At 46.2% G+C, this 18,848-nt stretch overlaps 1 protein-coding gene across 2 annotated transcripts in view; it reads left to right on the top strand.

Annotated features, from left to right (window-relative positions):
* LOC137322686 (transmembrane protein 164-like) overlaps positions 1 to 18,848 on the top strand; it is a 37,550-nt gene that overhangs the window by 4,987 nt on the left and 13,715 nt on the right. For both annotated transcript variants that reach the window (XM_067985624.1, XM_067985623.1), the window contains exons 2-5: positions 9,064 to 9,113; positions 14,573 to 14,639; positions 16,921 to 16,999; positions 18,158 to 18,258. In XM_067985624.1, the coding sequence (XP_067841725.1) occupies positions 9,064 to 9,113; positions 14,573 to 14,639; positions 16,921 to 16,999; positions 18,158 to 18,258 (297 nt within the window). The remainder of the gene's footprint in view (positions 1 to 9,063; positions 9,114 to 14,572; positions 14,640 to 16,920; positions 17,000 to 18,157; positions 18,259 to 18,848) is intronic.

Raw genomic sequence — 18,848 nt, 5'->3', positions numbered from 1 at the left:
ATGCAATTGCTGGGAAATAGAATGCTTTTTTGCTTTCAGTACCCATGTGTTGCAGTAAAATTTGGTAAATTTCTTCTCCGCTCTAAAAATATGCAACTTCGGAGGAGCATCACTGTGACATTCCTATTTCCTGCACGAACCATCCTTTAGACTTTGAAACTACCTGTGTTTTGTCATTCGATTGATCTGATCCTTCAGACTCCTGATTACTAGGATCTGAGTTGGGAGAGTCGCATCTAATTTTACATAATATCCTTACAATCAGGAGAGAGGGCGCTTTCCTCCTCTTGGATGTTGTTTGCCTCTGAGTCAGGGGGTCGTGAGTTTAAGCCCCGTTCCAGGACTCGGGCACATAATCTAGGCTGACACTCCAGCGCAGTATCGAGGGAGTGCTGCACTGTCGGAGGTGCCGTCTTTTGGAGGCGACGTTAAACCGAGGCCCCGTCTGCCTGTTTAGGTGGATGTAAATGATCCCAGGGCACAGTTCGAAGAAAAGCAGGGGAGTTATCCCAATTTTCTTGTTAACATTTATCCACTAACCAACACCACCAAGACAGGTTAATCGGGCACTTATCTCAGTGCTGTTTGTGGGATCTTGCTGTGTGCAAATTGGCTGCCATGCACGTCTGCAAATAAACAGTGACTACACTTCAGAAATACTTTGGCTGTATTGAGCAAGTTTGGATGTTTTGCATCTATCTTCCTACTTGAAGGAATACTCATTTTTGAAGCGGGGCAGCGTTTAAAACTGTAAATGATTTATTGAAACAAGGTTTTTGTATCTTAAAAAAAAAATTGCTTTGCATGTTGTGTCCTGAGAACAGGAAAGGTGCAAGTTCTTTCCTTCTTTCTTAAATTGAGCTCAGTGCTGTGGCACTTGCGCGGTCAGCAGCAACGCCATAAAGTTGACAAAAGCAGGTCTTGTCGGCCTTAGAGAATCCACGGTGTTGCCGATTCACATGTCGGCATCTTTCAGTATTAGCACAGTCCCAAATGCCATGTAAAATCTGTTGCTTTGGAATCAAGGCAGTTCATGTCATCTCCCGCATACTCTTAACACATTCTCCCCTAAGGAACTCCCAACTATGGAACTATGTACTCTGAGTCTCCCCCTCCCACTACCTCCAAGTTTGGCTACACCTAACCACTACTTCATAATGCACCTTGCCACCTTCCATACTCTTTCCTCTGTCACTGCCGTCCTCATTTTGTGCCTTTGGCCTTTCAGCAAGGCTTCTTAAATGTATACCGGGCTGGTAATCCTGAGGCCTGGATTAATAATCCAGAGAACCTGAGTTCAAATCCCACCATGACAATTTGAGAATTTGAATTCAGTTTTTAAAAAAAAAAAATCTGGAAATTAAAATCTAGTATCAGTAAAAATGACCGTGAGGCTGTCTGATTGTCGTAAAAACCCAACTGGTTCACTAATGTTCTGTAGGGAAGGAAACCTGCCGTCCTGACCCGGTCTGGGCCTCTGTGATTCCAGTCCCACACCAATGTTTTTGACTCTTAACTGACTCTCTGAGGTGTGCTAGCAAATTGTTCAGTTGTATTCAAACCACTGCTGCAGTGGTTCAAGAAGAAGGCCCACCACTACCTTGGGGCAACTCGAGATGGGCAATAAATGCTGGCCTTGCCAGCGACATTCACACCCTAGAATCATAGAATCATAGAAGTTACAACATGGAAACAGGCCCTTCGGCCCAACATGTCCATGTCGCCCAGTTTATACCACTAAGCTAGTCCCAATTGCCTGCACTTGGCCCATATCCCTCGATACCCATCTTCCCCATGTAACTGTCCAAATGCTTTTTAAAAGACAAAATTGTACCCGCCTCTACTACTGCCTCTGGCAGCTCGTTCCAGACACTCACCACCCTTTGAGTGAAAAAATTGCCCCTCTGGATCCTTTTGTATCTCTCCCCTCTCACCTTAAATCTGTGCCCCCTCGTTATAGACTCCCCTACCTTTGGGAAAAGATTTTGACTATCGACCTTATCTGTGCCCCTCATTATTTTATAGACTTCTATAAGATCACCCCTTAACCTCCTACTCTCCAGGGAATAAAGTCCCAGTCTGTCTAACCTCTCCCTGTAAGTCAAACCATCAAGTCCCGGTAGCATCCTAGTAAATCTTTTCTGCACTCTTTCTAGTTTAATGATATCCTTTCTATAATAGGCTGAATTCAAAACCAGGTTTCAAAGGTGAAAAGAGAGTTTACCAAACCGTTTACCACCCGATCCCCAGGACACAGATTTTTGTTTCCAAAAATATAGTCTCTCCTCCCTGTGGCAAAGGATCTGCTCTTAATTACTGCTCCTCCTGACTGCACAGTTGTCTGGAGAGATTTGAGGCATCTTGAACAGTGTGTTGTTCCTGAGCGTATTGATGCACAGCATCAGGAGACGAGCTATTGCTGGCCGTGTCTGCATTCTGTTGGCTAATAATTTGTTTTGATCAAATCAGAGTGATCTGTGCCATTTCATTCTGCTATGCGTTACCTCCGTTTTGTCCCAGTTGCTGTATTTTTACATTGAGGTGATCAATTAGATAGAACTTCAATTTTTTTTTTGTAACTCGCGATTGCACGGAAACTGCTAATCTGTTAGACAGATTTGACAGACTTGCATTTCTAAAGTTCCTTTCGCGAACCCAGGACGCCCCAATACACTTCACAGCCAATGGAGTACTTTTGAAGTGTGGTCACTGTTGTAATGTAGGCAAGGCGGCAGCCAATTTGCGCACAGCAAGCTCCCACAAACAGCAATGTGATAAAAGACCAGATTATCTGTTTTTAGTGATGTTGGTTGAAGGATAAATATCGGCCAAGAGACCAGGGAGAACTTCCCTGCTCTTCTTCGAAATAGTGCCATGGGATCTTTTACGTCAAACCTGAGAGGGCAGACGAGGAAAGACGGCGCCTCCAACAGTGCAGCGCTCCCTCAGTCCTGCACTGAGATTGTCAGTCTAGGTTATTGTGCTCAAGTCTCTGGAGTGGGACTTGAACCCACGACCTTCTGACTCAGATGAGAGAGAGCTGCCAACTAAGCTGAACAGGCTGGGGCTCTTTTTTTCTCTGGAAAAGAGAAGGCTGAGGGGTGACCTGGTAGAAGTCTTTAAAACTATGAAGAGGTTTGATAGGGTAGATGTGGAGAAGATGTTTCCACTTGTGGGGGTGTCCAAAATTAAGGGCCATAAATACAAGATAGCCACTAATAAATCCAATAAGGAATTCAGGAGAAACTTCTTTACCCAGAGAGTGGTGAGAATGTGGAACTCGCTACCACAAGGAGTAGTTGAGGCGAATAGTATAGATGCATTTGAGGGGAAACTAGAGAAATACACGAGGGGGAAAGGAATAGAAGGGTATGTTCGAGTGAGATGAAGTAAGTGGGAGGAGGCTCGTGTGGAGCATAAACACCGACATGGACCAGTTGGGATCGAATGGCCGAATGTAAATTCCATGTTAGTAACAATAAACGCTGGAGCCTTGTGCTCTTAATTGTGCTTCTGGTGCCTGCTGTGACATGTGGCATTCTGTTTGTGCCAAAAACATAAGGAGCTTATTGAACTGCGCTGGAACCGCTGGGCCCTGACAAGCAGGTTTCACCGCAGACAGCTGCGCATTGCAGACGATGACCTAATGAACCTGGCAGGTCTACCTCGTGGAGTTGTGGAGGTGAATAGCATAGATGCATTCAAGGGGAAGCTAGATAAGTACATAGAATCTTACAACACAGAAGGAAGCCATCCGGCCCGTCGTGCCTGTGCCTGTGCCTGTGCCTGCTCTTTGAAAGACCTATCTTAGGAAGAAAGGAATGGAAGGGTATGCTGATGGGGTGAGAGGAGGCACGTGTGGAGCATAAACACTGGCATACACCAGTTGGGCCGATTGGCCTGTTTCTATGCTGTATATACCGAGGGCCAGCAGCAGTGGCACAGTATGAAAGTGGCTGTAAATGGTCGCAAGACTCTGACAAAGGCATCTTTGTATAGTTCCTTTCTTTTCTTGCCCCCCCACCCCTCCCCTGGCTCTGCACTTCCTTAAACACTGTTCCATCTCTAACGTCTTCCAGTTCTGATGGAAGGTCATCGACCTGAAACCGTAACTCTCTTCCTCTCGCCGCGGAATGCTGCCTGACCTGCTGAGTGCTTCCAGCACTTTGTTTTAATTCGGCCCCTTGAGCCCGTTTTAGGCAATTTAATTAGGTCGTTACTGATCTGTACCTCGACTTCCAGCACTTTCTGTTTTTATTTCAGATTTCCAGCATCCTGCAGTATTTTGCTTTTGTGTCATCTTTGCACAGTTACCATTTCATTTAATGCTCCTGCAGGCAAGACGCATCTGTTTTTTTTGTTTCAAAATGTACTTTATTTCATAACATTTAAGGATACACACGGGTCACTGTACACATCACAATTACAATTCAAAACAATACAATGCGATACAGATCGTACACATCACGATCCCATTATTACAATACAAGCACGGTATATAGCTTCTAATACATTCTGTACAATACAAGGTGGGATGGCCTTTCCCCACAGAGCCTTTGTGGAGGCCACAACTCTCTTCAGGCGAGACAAATTTGTCATTAGTGGCTTTTCCCGCACAGTAAATGGGTGTGTTCTAAAACACAGGGCTTCTTGGACTATATTGTGCAAGTGGTGCAGAATAAATAGGGTAATAGCGGAGGGCAGGGCAGAGATTCTGAAGACAATCAGAAGTTCCTTTTGAAGGAGCTGAACAAAAGCCTGGATTTTGTGCCTGGAGTGTCGAGTTTCTCTTGAACTGTAAATCGACTGTCCGACACAGCCGTGGCTCAGTGGGTAGCACTCTTGAGTTAGAAGGTTATGGGTGTCAAGTCCCACGCCAGAGACTTGAGTACAAAATCTAGGCTGACTGGGGAGCTCCTGTTCTTCAAAATAGTGGAATGGACGGACTGTAGCGATTCAAGAAGGCGGCTCACCGTCACCTTCTCGAGCAATTAGGGATGAGCAATAAATGCCGGCCTCGCCAGCGACGCCCACATCCCATGAACGAATTTTTTAAAAAAAGACGGGCCACGGTTTAACGTCTCATCCGAAAGACGGCACCTCTGACCGCGCACTACTCCCTCAGTACTGCACTGGGAGGGTCAGCCTGGATTATGCGGTCAAGTCTCTGGAGTGGGGCTCGAACCCGCGACCTTCTGACTCGGGCGAGAGCACTGACAGCCATGCCATTCTAATATTGGGCAATGTATGTAATAGGGATCCGCCTCTAAAGTTTGGCAAAGGGATATCAATTGCACAATGTGTAATCGTGCACTGAGATGCTGCAATTCTGCTGTCGTTAACAGTTGAGATTTTCTACAACAAAAATCCATATAAATAAAGGAATTGCTTTTCAGAAATTGTGACGTCAGTTTCCATGGAAAGTTGGTAATAATTAACCAATGCAGTTTAATGCTGTACTACCATAAAACTTGAATTATTCGGTGCCGTTCAAAATACAGTTAGAAGATAGGCCCGGAAAGTTGGAATAGTAGACAGAGGTGAAATTATGTAGACCAAAAGTCCTTTTATTTTTCTAGTGTTTCAGTGTAACGATAAATTGTAGGGCTTAGTTTATTACAGCAGTGTCCAAATTCTGCCCCCTGAACCGTATGTGACTACAAACCCTGGTTATCTGGTGCATGAAGTCCAGGTCACTCGGACTCCTGCAACAACACTCGCTTTTCTGTTTATTTGTCTGGTTAAAATTTTATATGCCTAGGCCCTAAGCTCTGGAATTCCTTCCCTAAACCTCTCCGCCTCTCTCCTGCTTTAAGTCACTCCTTAAAACCTACCTCTTTGACCAAGCCGTTCTTAATACCTCCTTAGGTGGTTCGGTGTGAAATTTTGTTTGATAATCGCTCCTGTGAAGTGCCTTGGGACGTTTTACTACGTTAAAGGCGCTATATAAACACAAGCTGCAGTAGAGCCGTAAAATACACTCTCTAAGAATTGGTGGGAGTGGACCCTAAAGAACAACCACTGAGGTGAAATGTTACACACGGAGGTGCTTAGATTTGAGGTCACTGTCTTTAGATAGGAGCAGCTTCAGTCAGTCGCTTGTTGAGGCTTAGTGGGCGAATCCATGCCGAGCCGTGCCCTCCAGCCTGACGCTGACCTCGGGCTATCCTCACACCCGTGCCTCTTCTTATCTACTTGGCGCCCGAGTCCTTCGCTGTAACTAGATCCCGTCTGGGGAAGCATTCCCTTCGAACCGAATCTCCTTTCATGCGACAAAGGAGTTATACGACCGAGAGAAAGGAAGCGGGGACAAGCTTTTTGTAAAATAAAAGCTGTGGTACTGACTGATGTGATAACCTGCCAACGTAATGCACGGCATCCTGTATTGACCGTGACGGCAATATGTCATCGCTGTGCTTGGAGCAGTGACTCACCTCAAAAGAGTCGTCAGTTGCTCCCACAAGGCGGTCGTTGCCCTGTCAAAGCAGCGTTCCTGAAAAAGCCAGTCTTTGGTCTGTGACCAGTATTCTTATCCGCACCGTCACATAAGATGCATTGTGCTGTGTTTTTAAAAAAAAACCTTTGAAGCTGGGAAGTGATCCTTTTATAACCCTGAAGGTTTCTTTTCCCCCCAATTTGTGAGACGTTGGCTTTTAGCTTGTCTCTCAAAAATGTCCCAAAAGAAAAACTTGCATTTATATAGCGCCTTTCACAACCTCAGGACGTCCCAAAGTGCTTTACAACCAGTTAAGTAGTTTTGCAGTGTAGTCAGTGTAGGAAACGCGGCAGCCAATTTGCGCACAAGATCCCACGGTACTGCTCTGGGAGTGTCAGCCTAGATTTTGTGCTCAAGTCTCTGGAATGGGACTTGAACTCACGGTCTTTGATTCGGAGGCGAGAGTGCTACCCACTGAGCCACGGCTGATACAAAGCACTTCACACGCAGTGAATTACTGATGTGTTAATCACTGTTGCTATCTAGGTGAATATGGCAGCCGCTTTGCAAACAGCAAGGCCCCACAAACGGTAATTGGAATCTTTTTTAAAAAAAAATTTTGTCAGCCGTGGCTCATTGTGCAAAACGCTCTCCTCCTGAGTCGGAAGGTTGCAGGATCGAACCCCACTCCAGACACTTTAACACAGAATATAAACACAAACTCCAGTGCAGTACTGAGGAAGTGCTGCACTGTCAGAGGTGTCGTCTTTCGGATGAGATGTTAAATCGAGGCCTCGTCTGCCCTCTCGGGTGGACGTAAAAGATCCCACGGCCACTATTTTTCGAAGAAGAGCAGGGGAATTCTTCCTGGTGTCCTGGGGCCAATATTTATCCCTCAACCAACATCACTAAAAGCAGATAACATGGTCATTTATTTCATTGCTGTTTGTGGGAGCTTGCTGTGAGCAAATTGGCTGCTGTGTTTCCTACATTACAACAGTGACTACGCTTCAGAAGTACGTAATTGGCTGTTAAGCGCTTTGGGTGGGATGTCCTGTGGTCGTGAAAGGGATAATATAAATGCAAGTTCTTGTCAATATTGATACCCCCCCCATCTTTCCCAATTTCCCTGTCCTTTTCTGAAGATCCTATAGCCTGGAATATTTAGCTCCCAATCATGCTCCTGTTGTAGCCATGTCTCTGTAATGGCTACTACATCATGCCCTTTAAGCTGAATTTGTGCTTCTAACTCGCTTGTTTTATTTCTTATGCTATGTGCATTTGTGCGCGGAACTTTCATGTGGGAAACTGTCCCCACCCTGCTCACGTTTCCTGTTGGCCTTTTACACTCACTTTTGACAGTGCGGATTTTCCCTCCCACCACTGTAACTAATGCCACTCATCTATTTGTAGAGCCTCTTTGCTTCTCACAGTATCTGTTACACATACATTGAGCAAATGTTGTTTTTCCTGTTTATTTAGATGGTACCACTAGGCTTTGGATCCCCATGCAGTGATTTCCCCCAACTGGAGTGTGAGTGTGCTTGTGTGTATACAATCCGATTCATATTTTAGCTATCAAATGTACTTATACAACACCAGTAACACAACAAAGCATTCTAATGCTCTTCACAAAGGGGTGGGGGTCAAGGATATTGAGCAGGACTACCTCCCTCCCTTCGCCCCACCAATGGTGGGCGTGCCTTCAGCCGCCCAGGCCCGACTCTCTGCAATTCCCTCCCTAAATGCCCTCTGCCTCTCCACCTCCACTTTGGGACTTTAGGAGGAATTCAATCATTTGTTCGCTCCTCATTTGGCTTGGCAACTATTTTTTTTTTTCCTAATTACGCCTCAGAAGCACCTTGGGGGCTTTTGTTTCTACATTAAAGGCACTATTATACGTGCAGGTTTTGTTGTTGAGTTAAGGGAAGTGACCAAAGCTGTGATCAGAGAGAGAGAGAGAGAGAGAAGTTACGAGAGAGTTTCATAAGGGTGTGGAAGCAATGGAATGAGGTGGAACAAAATGGCACAGAAAAGGAGAATCATAGAATCTTACAACACAGGAGGAGGCCATTCAGCCCATCGTGCCTGTGCCGGCTCTTTGAAAGAGCTGCCCAATTAGTCCCACTGCCCTGCTCTTTCCCCGCAGCCCTGCAATTTTCTCCCTTCGAGTATTTATCCAATTCCCTTTCGAATGTTACCATTGAATCTGCTTCCATCGCCCTTTCAGGCAGCGCATTCCAGATCATAACTCACTGCGTAAAAAAAAAAAAAATTATCCTCATCTCCCCTCTGGTACTATTGCCAATTATCTTAAATCTGTGTCCTCTGGTTACTGACCTTTTCTGCCAGTGGAAACAGTTTCTCCTTATTTACTCTAACAAAACCTCTCATAACTTTGAGCACCTCCATTAAATCTCCTCTTAACCTTCTCTGCTCTAAGGAGAACAACCCCAGCTTCTCCAGTCTCTCCACATAACTGAAGTCCCCTCATCCCTGGCACCATTCTGGTAAATCTCCTCCGCTGCTATAAAACCACAGTCTGTGGAGGTCTTCTTTATACCTTGGTGTTTAGTTTAGAAAGGAAGAATATGTCAGCTCACTAGCTGTGTGTGCTTCTATTACAGATATTCCTGCTTACCTGCCCGCCATGTAAAACTGCTATGATTCTGTTCAGGTGAGCATTACTTTACTTAAAACTTCAGTCCTTTTGATTTCTTATTGGATTTTGTGCGAGAGCAGGATGGAAAACTTTCAATGTAACGTGCTCCTTAAAAGGAATGATACGCTTTGCTTTGCTTCCTTTTCCCACTTCTCTTTTTTTTCCCCCCCCACACATACCAGGAACAAGAGGAGGCCATTCAGCCCCTCGAGCCTGTTCGGCCATTCAATTAGATCATGGCTGATGTACCTTAACTCCATCTACCCGCCTTGGTTCCGTAACCCTTAATACCCTCGCCTAACAAAAGTCTATAAATCTCCGTTTTGAAATGTTCACTTGACCCCACCCCCCCCCAGCCTCAACTGCTTTTTGGGGGAGACAGTTCCAGATTTCCACTCCCCTTTGTGTGAAGAAGTGCTTCCTGACATCACCCCTGAACGGCCTAGCTCTAATTTTAAGGTTGTGCCCCCTTGTTCTGGAGTCTCCCCACCAGAGGAAATAGTTTCTCTCTCTTGACCCTATCAACTCCTTTAATCACCTTAAACACTTCAATTAGATCACCCCTTAATCTACTACACTCAAGGGAATACAAGCCTAGTCTATGCAACCTGTCCTCACAATTTAACCCTTTTAGTCCAGAATCATTCTGGTGAATCTGCGCTGCACCCCCTCCAAGGTCAGGATATCTTTCCTGAGGTGCGGTGCCCAGAATTGGACGCAGTATCTCCAGATGGGGTCTAACCAGAGCTCTGTGCAGCCGTAACATAACGTCCTCCCCTTTTGTATTCCAGCCTTCTTGAGATAAAGGAAAACATTCCATTAGCTTTTTTACTGTGTTTATCTATTGAGTTCTGTGCTCATCGAGCTGGGAAATGAAGTACCTTCCAATTTCGGACACCGAGTGTCCGCATCAAACACTCCCAGGCACAACTATCAGGAAAGACTGAACGGGTTGGGGCTTGTTTCTCTAGAAAAGAGGTCTTTAAAATTGTGAAGGGGTTTGAGAGGGTAGATGTAGAGAAGATGTTTCCACTTGTGAGGGAGTCCATAACTCGGGGCCATAAATATAATATAGTAACTAATAAATCCAGTAAGGAATTCAGAAACTTCTTTACTCAGAGTGGTGAGAATGTGGAACTCGCTACCACGTGGAGTAGTTGAGGAGCATAGTGTAGATGCATTTAAGGGGAAGCTGGATAAACACATGAGGGAGAAAGGAATAGAAGGATATGCTGATAGGGTGAGATGAAGTAGGGAGGGAGGAGGCTCGTGTGGAGCATAAACACCAGCAGGAACCAGATGGGCCGAATGGCCTGTTTCTGTGCTGTAAATTCTATGTAGTATAGCACAGTCATGTGCAGAATAAAGCTCCCTCTGCTTCATCCAACAACACGCTTCAGTTCCAACCTCAAAACAGCAACTCCCCCATGTGATATTTTCACGCCAGTCCTCCTGCAGCCTCTCCGAGTGAAATTGCCATTTTGTGCCAAATGATTTGAGTGATTTTTTTTTTCTTCCTCTTCCTCTTTTATTAATTTGGTTATTTTCCCAGCTGGGCGTATGGAGTAGTCTGGGGATACTCTCTCCTGAGCCTGAGACGTGCATTATTTGCATGTTTAATTTTAGCTTGGGAGCATCAGGAGCGTGAATCCTGTCTGGTAATTTTCTCCTTCGTAGCTTCCAGGGGTGTCAATTGAACTGCCCCCCCCCCCCCCCCAAATGCTGTCCTGGCCAAGATCAGCAAATGCAAGTAAGAGCAGGGTTCACACCTGGGACCTTCTGGTCTGCACGGCTCAGTACTGCACAGGTACCCTGTAAGCCATTAGGTGGGAGGTGAGGGGGAGCTCTTTAAAATATGTTTTCATAACTGCCCAGCAAGAGCTCTATCCCCATTTTCTTGGGTCAGGCATTGTAGCGAAATCCAATGGGCTTCACGCACTTGGCACTCTGGTCAAGACTGACAGCAAAAGACGTCTGGAATTGTATATCGCCTGTCCACCCACACATCCGTTGGAGTGTTGATGTACGCCAGGGCTCTGCTGATAATTGACCAGGCAGCTTGGCTTCTCAATGGAATCAGGAAGGTACGTAGGGATTGCCAGACGAGAAAAGACCGAGGTCACCTTCTGCCATCCCGGTAGTCACCTGATACAACGATAATGGAGTTGTTGACTCATCATAGCAATCAATCTCTATCAACGAGTCTACAACAGACCCAGACATGAGGCGAGGAAAACCCCCAGTGGGGGAAAGTTTTGGGAACCATAGGTCCAGAGTCACCCAATTCCTTCCCAAGCCTCGTGCGCTCACCACACGTCATGTCTCAAATTACTCATGTAATGGAGCACAAAGTGTGCATTTGGATGAATCAATACTAACTGCTTCCACCTTCTCCCTAGGGAGCCTGTTCCACAGACTGACCACTCACTCACTGAAATCTTGTTTCCGCAGATTAGTTTTGCATTTACCCCCCCCTTCAAGCGCAGGCCGTGTCCTCTGGTTCTACTGTTATTGACAAGATGAAGTAGCTTGTCATGGTCTCCATTATCTGTTCCTTTTTTAGAGTCCTAAAAACAGCAATTATATCCTTTCTCAACCTTCTCTTTTCCGGTGAGAATGCGCCCAATTTACATAATCGCTCCTCATAATATAATCCCTTCAGAGTGCCGCTGTTCCCTAGAGGTTGGAATTCCTCCTGCTCTACTCTAAGTAACTGTGCAAGCCGTTATTAGCCCAACAGGTGAGGTGGTCCTAGTTGGCCAAGCATCGATGTTTCTCGGTACATTGTGCCAGTAAGCTGTGTGGTATCAACCATTTCAATCCAGCGGTAAAGCTGACTTCCGGGTTACTCAGGCTTGGCGTTTGCATCTGCGTCTAATTTTTCTCAACTTGGGTGTAAGCGAGTGTGCATGTGTGCTCCATACCAGGCAAACCGAACCTTCGTTGCAGTATTGACGGAGTGCTGCACTGTCGGCACTGTCGGAGGTGCCGTCTTTCGGATGAGACGTTAAACCGAGGCCCCATCTGCGCTCTTGAGTGGGTGTAAATGATCCCATGGCCACTATTTCAAAGAAGGGCAGGGAGAGTTCTTCCCCGGGGTCCTGGGCCAATATTTATTCTTCAACCAACATCACTAAAACAGATTACCTGGTCATTATCACATTGCTGTTTGTGGGACCTTGCTGTGCACAAATTGGCTGCCGTGTTTCCTACATTACAACAGTGACTACACTTCAAAAATTACTTCAATGGCTGTAAAGAGCTTTGCGATAACCTGAGGTGGTGAAAGACGCTATAGAGATGCAAGTCTTTCTTTCTCTACCTGTATGAGTTTACCGTAGTTTGGTTTGGAGGCTGGTAGGTATGGCGATGCGTCTCCATGCTTGTCAGACACCTAGTTGACCATAAAAATTTTAAAAAATCAAGAAGTAAAAGATCCATAAAACAAAAGATTGAAACTTAGACTATAGAATTCTGGAACCATTGTCAGACAAACAATGAGCAGCATGGATCTGAAACTCAGACTGCAAAAGCACTGCGTGATGTTCTGTACAGAGCACAACCTGTTTGTTGTACAGAATTTCCCCCGAGCCTGATGTCTTCCCTTACCTCTTCGGTCTGTAAGGCCGTGCGTAATTAAGACATTCCAGGTGGAAATGCTAAACAGGTATTTGTGGGACACTTGCCAATGTTTTGAAGTCTTTTTTTTAAATGGAGGAATTGCTAGCTCACCATCACAAACAACTACTTGCATTTATATAGCACCTTTAACATTGTAAAACATCCTCGGGCGCTTCACAGGAGCGAAGATCAGGCAAAAATTGACACCGAGACACATGAGATATTAGGACAGGTGACCATAAACTTGGTCAAAGAGGTAGGTTTTAAGGAGCGTCTTAAAGGAGGAGGTAGAGAGGCGGAGAGGTTTAGGGAGGGAACTCCAGAGCTTAGGACCCAGGCAGCTGAAGGCACGGCCGCCAATGGTGGAGTGAAGGAAATCGGGGATGTGCAAGAGGCCAGAATTGGAGGAGCGCAGAGATCTTGTAGGGTTGGAGGAGGTTACAGAGATAGAGGGGGGGGGGCGAGGCCATGGAGGGATTTGAATACAAGGATGAGAATTTTAAAATCGAGACATTGCCGGACCTGGAGCCAATATAAGTCAGCGGGTACAGGGGCAATGGGAGAACGGGACTTGGTGTGAGTTAGGATACCATGCAGTGTTCCGACATGAAAGGTGCCGTCTGAATATTTAAATGCTTTGGCACTGTATCTCATCTCTCTCGACCCTAATGGTACAGATGCCTCAACTCACTACTTCTTATACATGTGTTGTGGAACAGTCTGGAACAGGCAGCTGGGAAGATGTGTTGGTCCTTTGTTGCACATTCAGGAGGCGTCACTGTGTGGCCTGAGTCGATGCTGGCACCCCCGTTTACAGCCTGCCAGTTTTAATACTTTTTTATTTTCCATTTGCTTCCCTCGCTTGATGCTTGCAGGAGTATTTCTGCAACTGATTGATTTCTGTGGCCTTTCAAACATTGCGGCGTCTCTGAGCTAGACCGCGTGAGCTGAGACAGTCGATTTTTTTTTTTCCCCCCCCTCGCGCGTCTCTCTGAGAAAATCGAGGGCCTGGGCGTTGCTCATTTCATGACAATTGCCACCAGCCTCAAATTAATTATACTTGTTTGTGCCAACGAATCCAAGAGCAGTTCTCTAGCCAGCAAGCTCCAGGCAGTGTGCCTGCCGATATGATCTCTGAGGAGCTTTTAAGTGGGATGAATCATTAAAAATACACTCCATGGTGGTGCTGTGATGTGCGGCGATGAAGTATTTTGATTCCGCAAATGATATCGCCAGGTCCCAAAATAATTACATAGGAACAGCAGTAGGCCATTCAGCCCCTCGAGCCTGTTCGGTCATTTCATTAGATCGTCTACCTCAACCTCATTTGCCCGCCTTTGATCCATATCCCTTGATACCCTTATTTAATAAAAAAAAAATCTGTTGATCTCAGTCTCAAAAATTTCAATTGATCCACAGCTTTTTGGGGGAGAACATTAAAAATATTAAGTGGAGGGGGGGGTGGGAGAGGAAACTGAGTCCCCCGGGAGTGTCACTTTTTACCGGGGGTCCCTCGGGAGTGTGTCAGTTTTTACCGGGGGGGGGGGTCCCCCGGGAGTGTGTCCGTAGAGTAGTTTACACGCTCAAGTCCTTGACCGTAAGTGTTGAGAGTGGTACCAAATGAGGCAGCCTACCAGCTCTACCATCTTCCCATCATAATATCCAGCTGTTTCCCGAATGAGTCCAATATCCTGACCTCAACCACCCTTCCTAACATCTGTCCAGATGTTGATTTTTTTTTTCCCCCCCCACCCCCGTCAAACAGAATGTTTGCAGGTGGATCCTTTGAATTCTGATCCCGCTACGCTGCTTAAAGTGGTTTGTAAGACTCTGCTTTGTATTTCCTCCCTCAGGTTACATGTGCACATGTTGAACGGACCTCTGTTGGCACTGCTCTTCCCTGTAGTCAACACCAGACTGGTGAGTGTTTGAACTTGCGTCCTCGTATCTGGCTTTAAGCACGTCGCTCCTGGGTTTGCCAGGTTTGTTGGGGTAGAAATTATCCTCTACCCCAGACTCTCCATTGGGTGAGCAGCCCGCTCCTGACCTGAGAGGCCGGAGGCAATCCCGAAACTGGGGCCCGGGTCAGAGGTGAGAGGAAAGTCGTCGGATCTAGAAGACTTCGGCAATAATGAAGTAACTCCAGGAGCAAGATTGCATGTGCAGAGTTGCTCAATTTCTCCCCCTCTGTTGGTGTTGGCTTGTATCACAGGAACATTTGGAACAGGAGCAGGCCATTCAGCCCCTCAAGTCTGCTCCACCATTCAATTAGATCACGGCTGATCTGTACCTCAACTCCATTTACCCACCTTTGCTCCATATCCCTTGACACCCTTACCCAACAAAAATCTATCGATTTCAGTCTTGAAAGCTCCAATTGTCCCCCAGCGTCTACAGCCTTTTTGGGGGAAGAGAGTTCCAGATTTCCCCTTTAATGTTTTCCCCACATTACCCTTTGTGTGGGAAAATTGCTTCCTGATTTCCCTCCTAAATGCCCAAGCTCTAATTTTAAGGTTATGCCCCCTCGTTCTTGATTTCCCCACCAGAGGAAATAATTCCTCCCTGTCTATCGAATCCTTTTAACATTTTAAACACCTCGATCAGATCACCCCTCAACCTTCTATACTCCAGGGAATACAAGCCGTGTTTATGCAACCTGTCTTTATGACTTAACTCTTTTAGCCCCGGTATCATTCTGGTGAATCTGCGCTGCGCCCCCTCCAAGGCCAATGTATCCTTCCTGAGGTGCGGTGCCCAGATCTGAACGCAGTCTCTCCAGATGGGGTCTAACCAGAGCTCTGTACAACTTCTCCCCTTTGTATTCCAGCCCTCTTGAGATAAGGGACAACATTCCATTAGCCTTTTTGATTGCCTTTTGTACCCGTCCTCTAGCTTCAAATGGTTTGCGTACTTGGACTTCTAAATTTCTTTTAAAAAATTGACGGGCAGGAAGAGACCAGCTGGTTCATGAAGCTCCTCGACAGTTCCTAGTTTCTTACTATTTAGAAAATGCTCTGATTTATCTTTCTTGGGTTTAGGGTGGATGGCCTCACTAGCAGGGGGGCAGAGAGCATCAAGCAGCACTTTGCATCTGCAGGCCCCTTGGAAGCCCACCCAGTGAGGGGGGGGGGGGTGGGGGAGATGTCTCAGTGCTTCCAGAGACACATGTCACTTTAATTACATATAAAAAGGATTTTTTTTTTGTAATGATGGTCATTCCAACAAAGAGAGACTTGTACAGAGTCACGTCGCATCTCTCAGATTGAGTTACAAGTGAGTGACTGTTATTTTGGGAAATGTGACAACTGTTTTGTGCACAGCAAGATCCCACCAATGCCAATTAATTGACTGACCAGTTAATTTGTGTTTTTTTTTCTTGGCGATGTTGGTTGAGGGAAGAATGTTGGCCTGGACATCGAGAGACGTCTTGGCCCTTCAAATAGTGCAACTAGATCTTCAACATTCGTCAGAACAGGCAGCCGAGCCCCCAGCTTAGCATCTCATCCGAAGGATGGCATCTCCAACAATGCAGCACTCCTTCGGCGCTATTCTGCAGAGTCAGTCTAAAGTATGAGCTAAACCCTGGTGTGGGGGCTCGAACCAGAGGCCAGAGTGTTACACCCTGCTTTTTATCATTAATACCCCAGTGCATAGAATCATAGCATCAAACAGCAAAGAAGGAGGCCGTTCAGCCCATCGCGCCTGTGCCGGCTCTCTGAAAGAGCTATCCAATTAGTCCCACTCCCCATGCTCTTTCCCCACAGCCCTGCAAATTTTTCCTTTTCAAGTATTTATCCAATTTCCATTTGAATCTGCTTCCACCGCCCTTTCAGGCAGCGCATTCCAGATCATAACAACTCGCTGCGTTATTAAAAAAAAAAATTCTCCTCATCTCCCTTCTGATTATTTTGCCAATTACCTTAAGTCTGTGTCCTCTGACCAGTGGAAACAGTTTCTCCTTATTTACTCGATCAAAATCCTTCATGATTTTGAACACCTCTGTTAAATCTCCCCTTAACCTTCTCTGCTCTAAGGAGAACAAACCCAGATTCTCCAGTCTCTCCACATAACTGAGGTCCCTCATCCCCAGTACCATTCCAGTAAATCTCCTCTGCACCCTCTCCAAGAACTTTGTGTTAAGATGCTTCCTTTTCATGTTGTGATTTTTCTTTTAACTTGTGTTGCCCTTGCTTGCTTGCAGCTTCCATTTGAAACCACGGTGTATTACATTCAGCACACCCTAATGTACTTGGTTCCACTCTATCTGCTAAACAAAGGTGGTAAGTGTAACAGACTAATTATTGTACGTAGCCAACAAATGCATTTGAGGGGGGACAAAAAGACTTGCATTTATTGAGCGCCTTTCACAACCTCAGGACGTCCCAAAGCGCATTACAGCCAATGAAGTATTTTTGAAGTGTAGTCACTGTTGTTGTGTAGGAAACGTGGCAGTCAATTTGTGCACAGCAAGATCCCACAAGCAGCAATGCGATAGTGACCACATCATCTGATTTTAGTCATGCTGGCTGTGAGATAATTATTGGCCAGGACCCCGGGGAGAACTCCCCCTTGCTCTTCTTCGAAATAGTGCCATGGGATCTTTTACATGAGAGTGCAGACGGCGCCTCGGCTTAATGTCTCATCCGAATGATGGCACCTCCGACAGTGCAGCACTCCCTCAGTACTGCATTGGGAATGTCGGCCTAGATTATGCGCTCAAGTCTCTGCTACCACTGAACCAAGGCAGGCGAGCAGCATTGCCAGTCCACTGTCTACGCTGGGGAATACTGCGTGAAGCTGTCCCCCTCAACTGTCCCATTTTAATCTGACCATCCTGATGTCAAACACCAACGGCACTCAAAATTTCCCAAGCCAGCAAAAATCAGCTGATCATTCAGTCCTGGGGAACACATCACTCGTGCTCCAAGTGCTAACTAAATTCCACCAAGTTGCACGTTGTGATTCGTGTTTAAAGAATGGAAAAGAACATTTAAAAAAATAATTAATAAACAACAAAAAGTTGCATTTATATAGTGTCTTTAACGTAGTAAAACGTCCCAAAGCATTTCTCAGGAACGTAATCAGACAAAAAATTTACACCAAGGAATGAGACATTAGGACAGGTGACCAAAAGATTAGTCAGAGGTAGATTTTGAGGAGCATCTTAAAGGAGGAGAGAGACAGACAGACAGAGAGGTTCTTGGAGGGAAGAGGTTTAGGGGTCTAGACGGCTGAAGGCACAGCCGCCAATTCCAATTATTGGGCGAAAGAAGTGGGGGGGGGGGGGGGGATGCACGAGGCCAGAGTTGGAGAGGCGCAGGGATCTCGGAGGGTTGTAGGGCTGGAGGAGGTTACAGAGATAGGGAGGGGGCGAGGCCATGGAGGCATTTGAACAGGAGGATGAGAATAAACAAATAACTCTTGTCTCCATTTTCCAGGTATATATAAACCAGAGCCTTTGGGAGACTTCTGGTGGGCGCTGCTGGCTACAGGCATGCTGTTCCTCTACCACTACTCCATTCTTCAGACCCTCGGACTAGTGAGTACACATATCCATTTGAGAAAGATGCAGAGATATATTGGCCTAGAAATTGGTTTGTGTCGGTAGTGGCTTTTAGGTAGGTCTTTGGAGGAGGGGGTAGCAACCAGAAGAGTGAGGGGGGGAGGGTCGTGATTGAGGGGCCAACTGGGAAGGGGGGAGGGAGGCGACCGGGAGAGTACGGGTGACCAGGAGAGGAAGGAGGGGGGAGGCGAGCGAGAGGGAATTTGTTAAGGGAAGGTCGTGTCTGACTAACTTGATTGAATTTTTTGAGGAGCTAACGAGGAGGGTCGATGAGGATAGTCTACATGGATTTTAGCAAGGCTTTTGACAGGGTCCCACATGGCTGGTCAAAAAAGCCCATGGGATCCAAGGGAAAGTGGCAAGTTGGATCCAAAATTGGCTCAGTGGCAGGAAGCAAAGGGTGATGGTCGACGGGTTTTTTTGTGACTGGAAGGCTGTTAACAGTGGGGTTCCGCAGGGCTCAGTACTAGGTTCCTTGCTTTTTGTGGTATTTGTCAATTATTTAGACTTAAATGTAGGGGGCGTGATGAAGTTTGCAGATGACACAAAAATTGGCCGTGTGGTTG

This window comes from Heptranchias perlo, chromosome 6 (genome assembly GCF_035084215.1).
Source record: "Heptranchias perlo isolate sHepPer1 chromosome 6, sHepPer1.hap1, whole genome shotgun sequence".
In the NCBI taxonomy this organism is placed as follows: domain Eukaryota; kingdom Metazoa; phylum Chordata; class Chondrichthyes; order Hexanchiformes; family Hexanchidae; genus Heptranchias; species Heptranchias perlo.
This window is presented reverse-complemented; position numbering and strand designations above follow the sequence as displayed.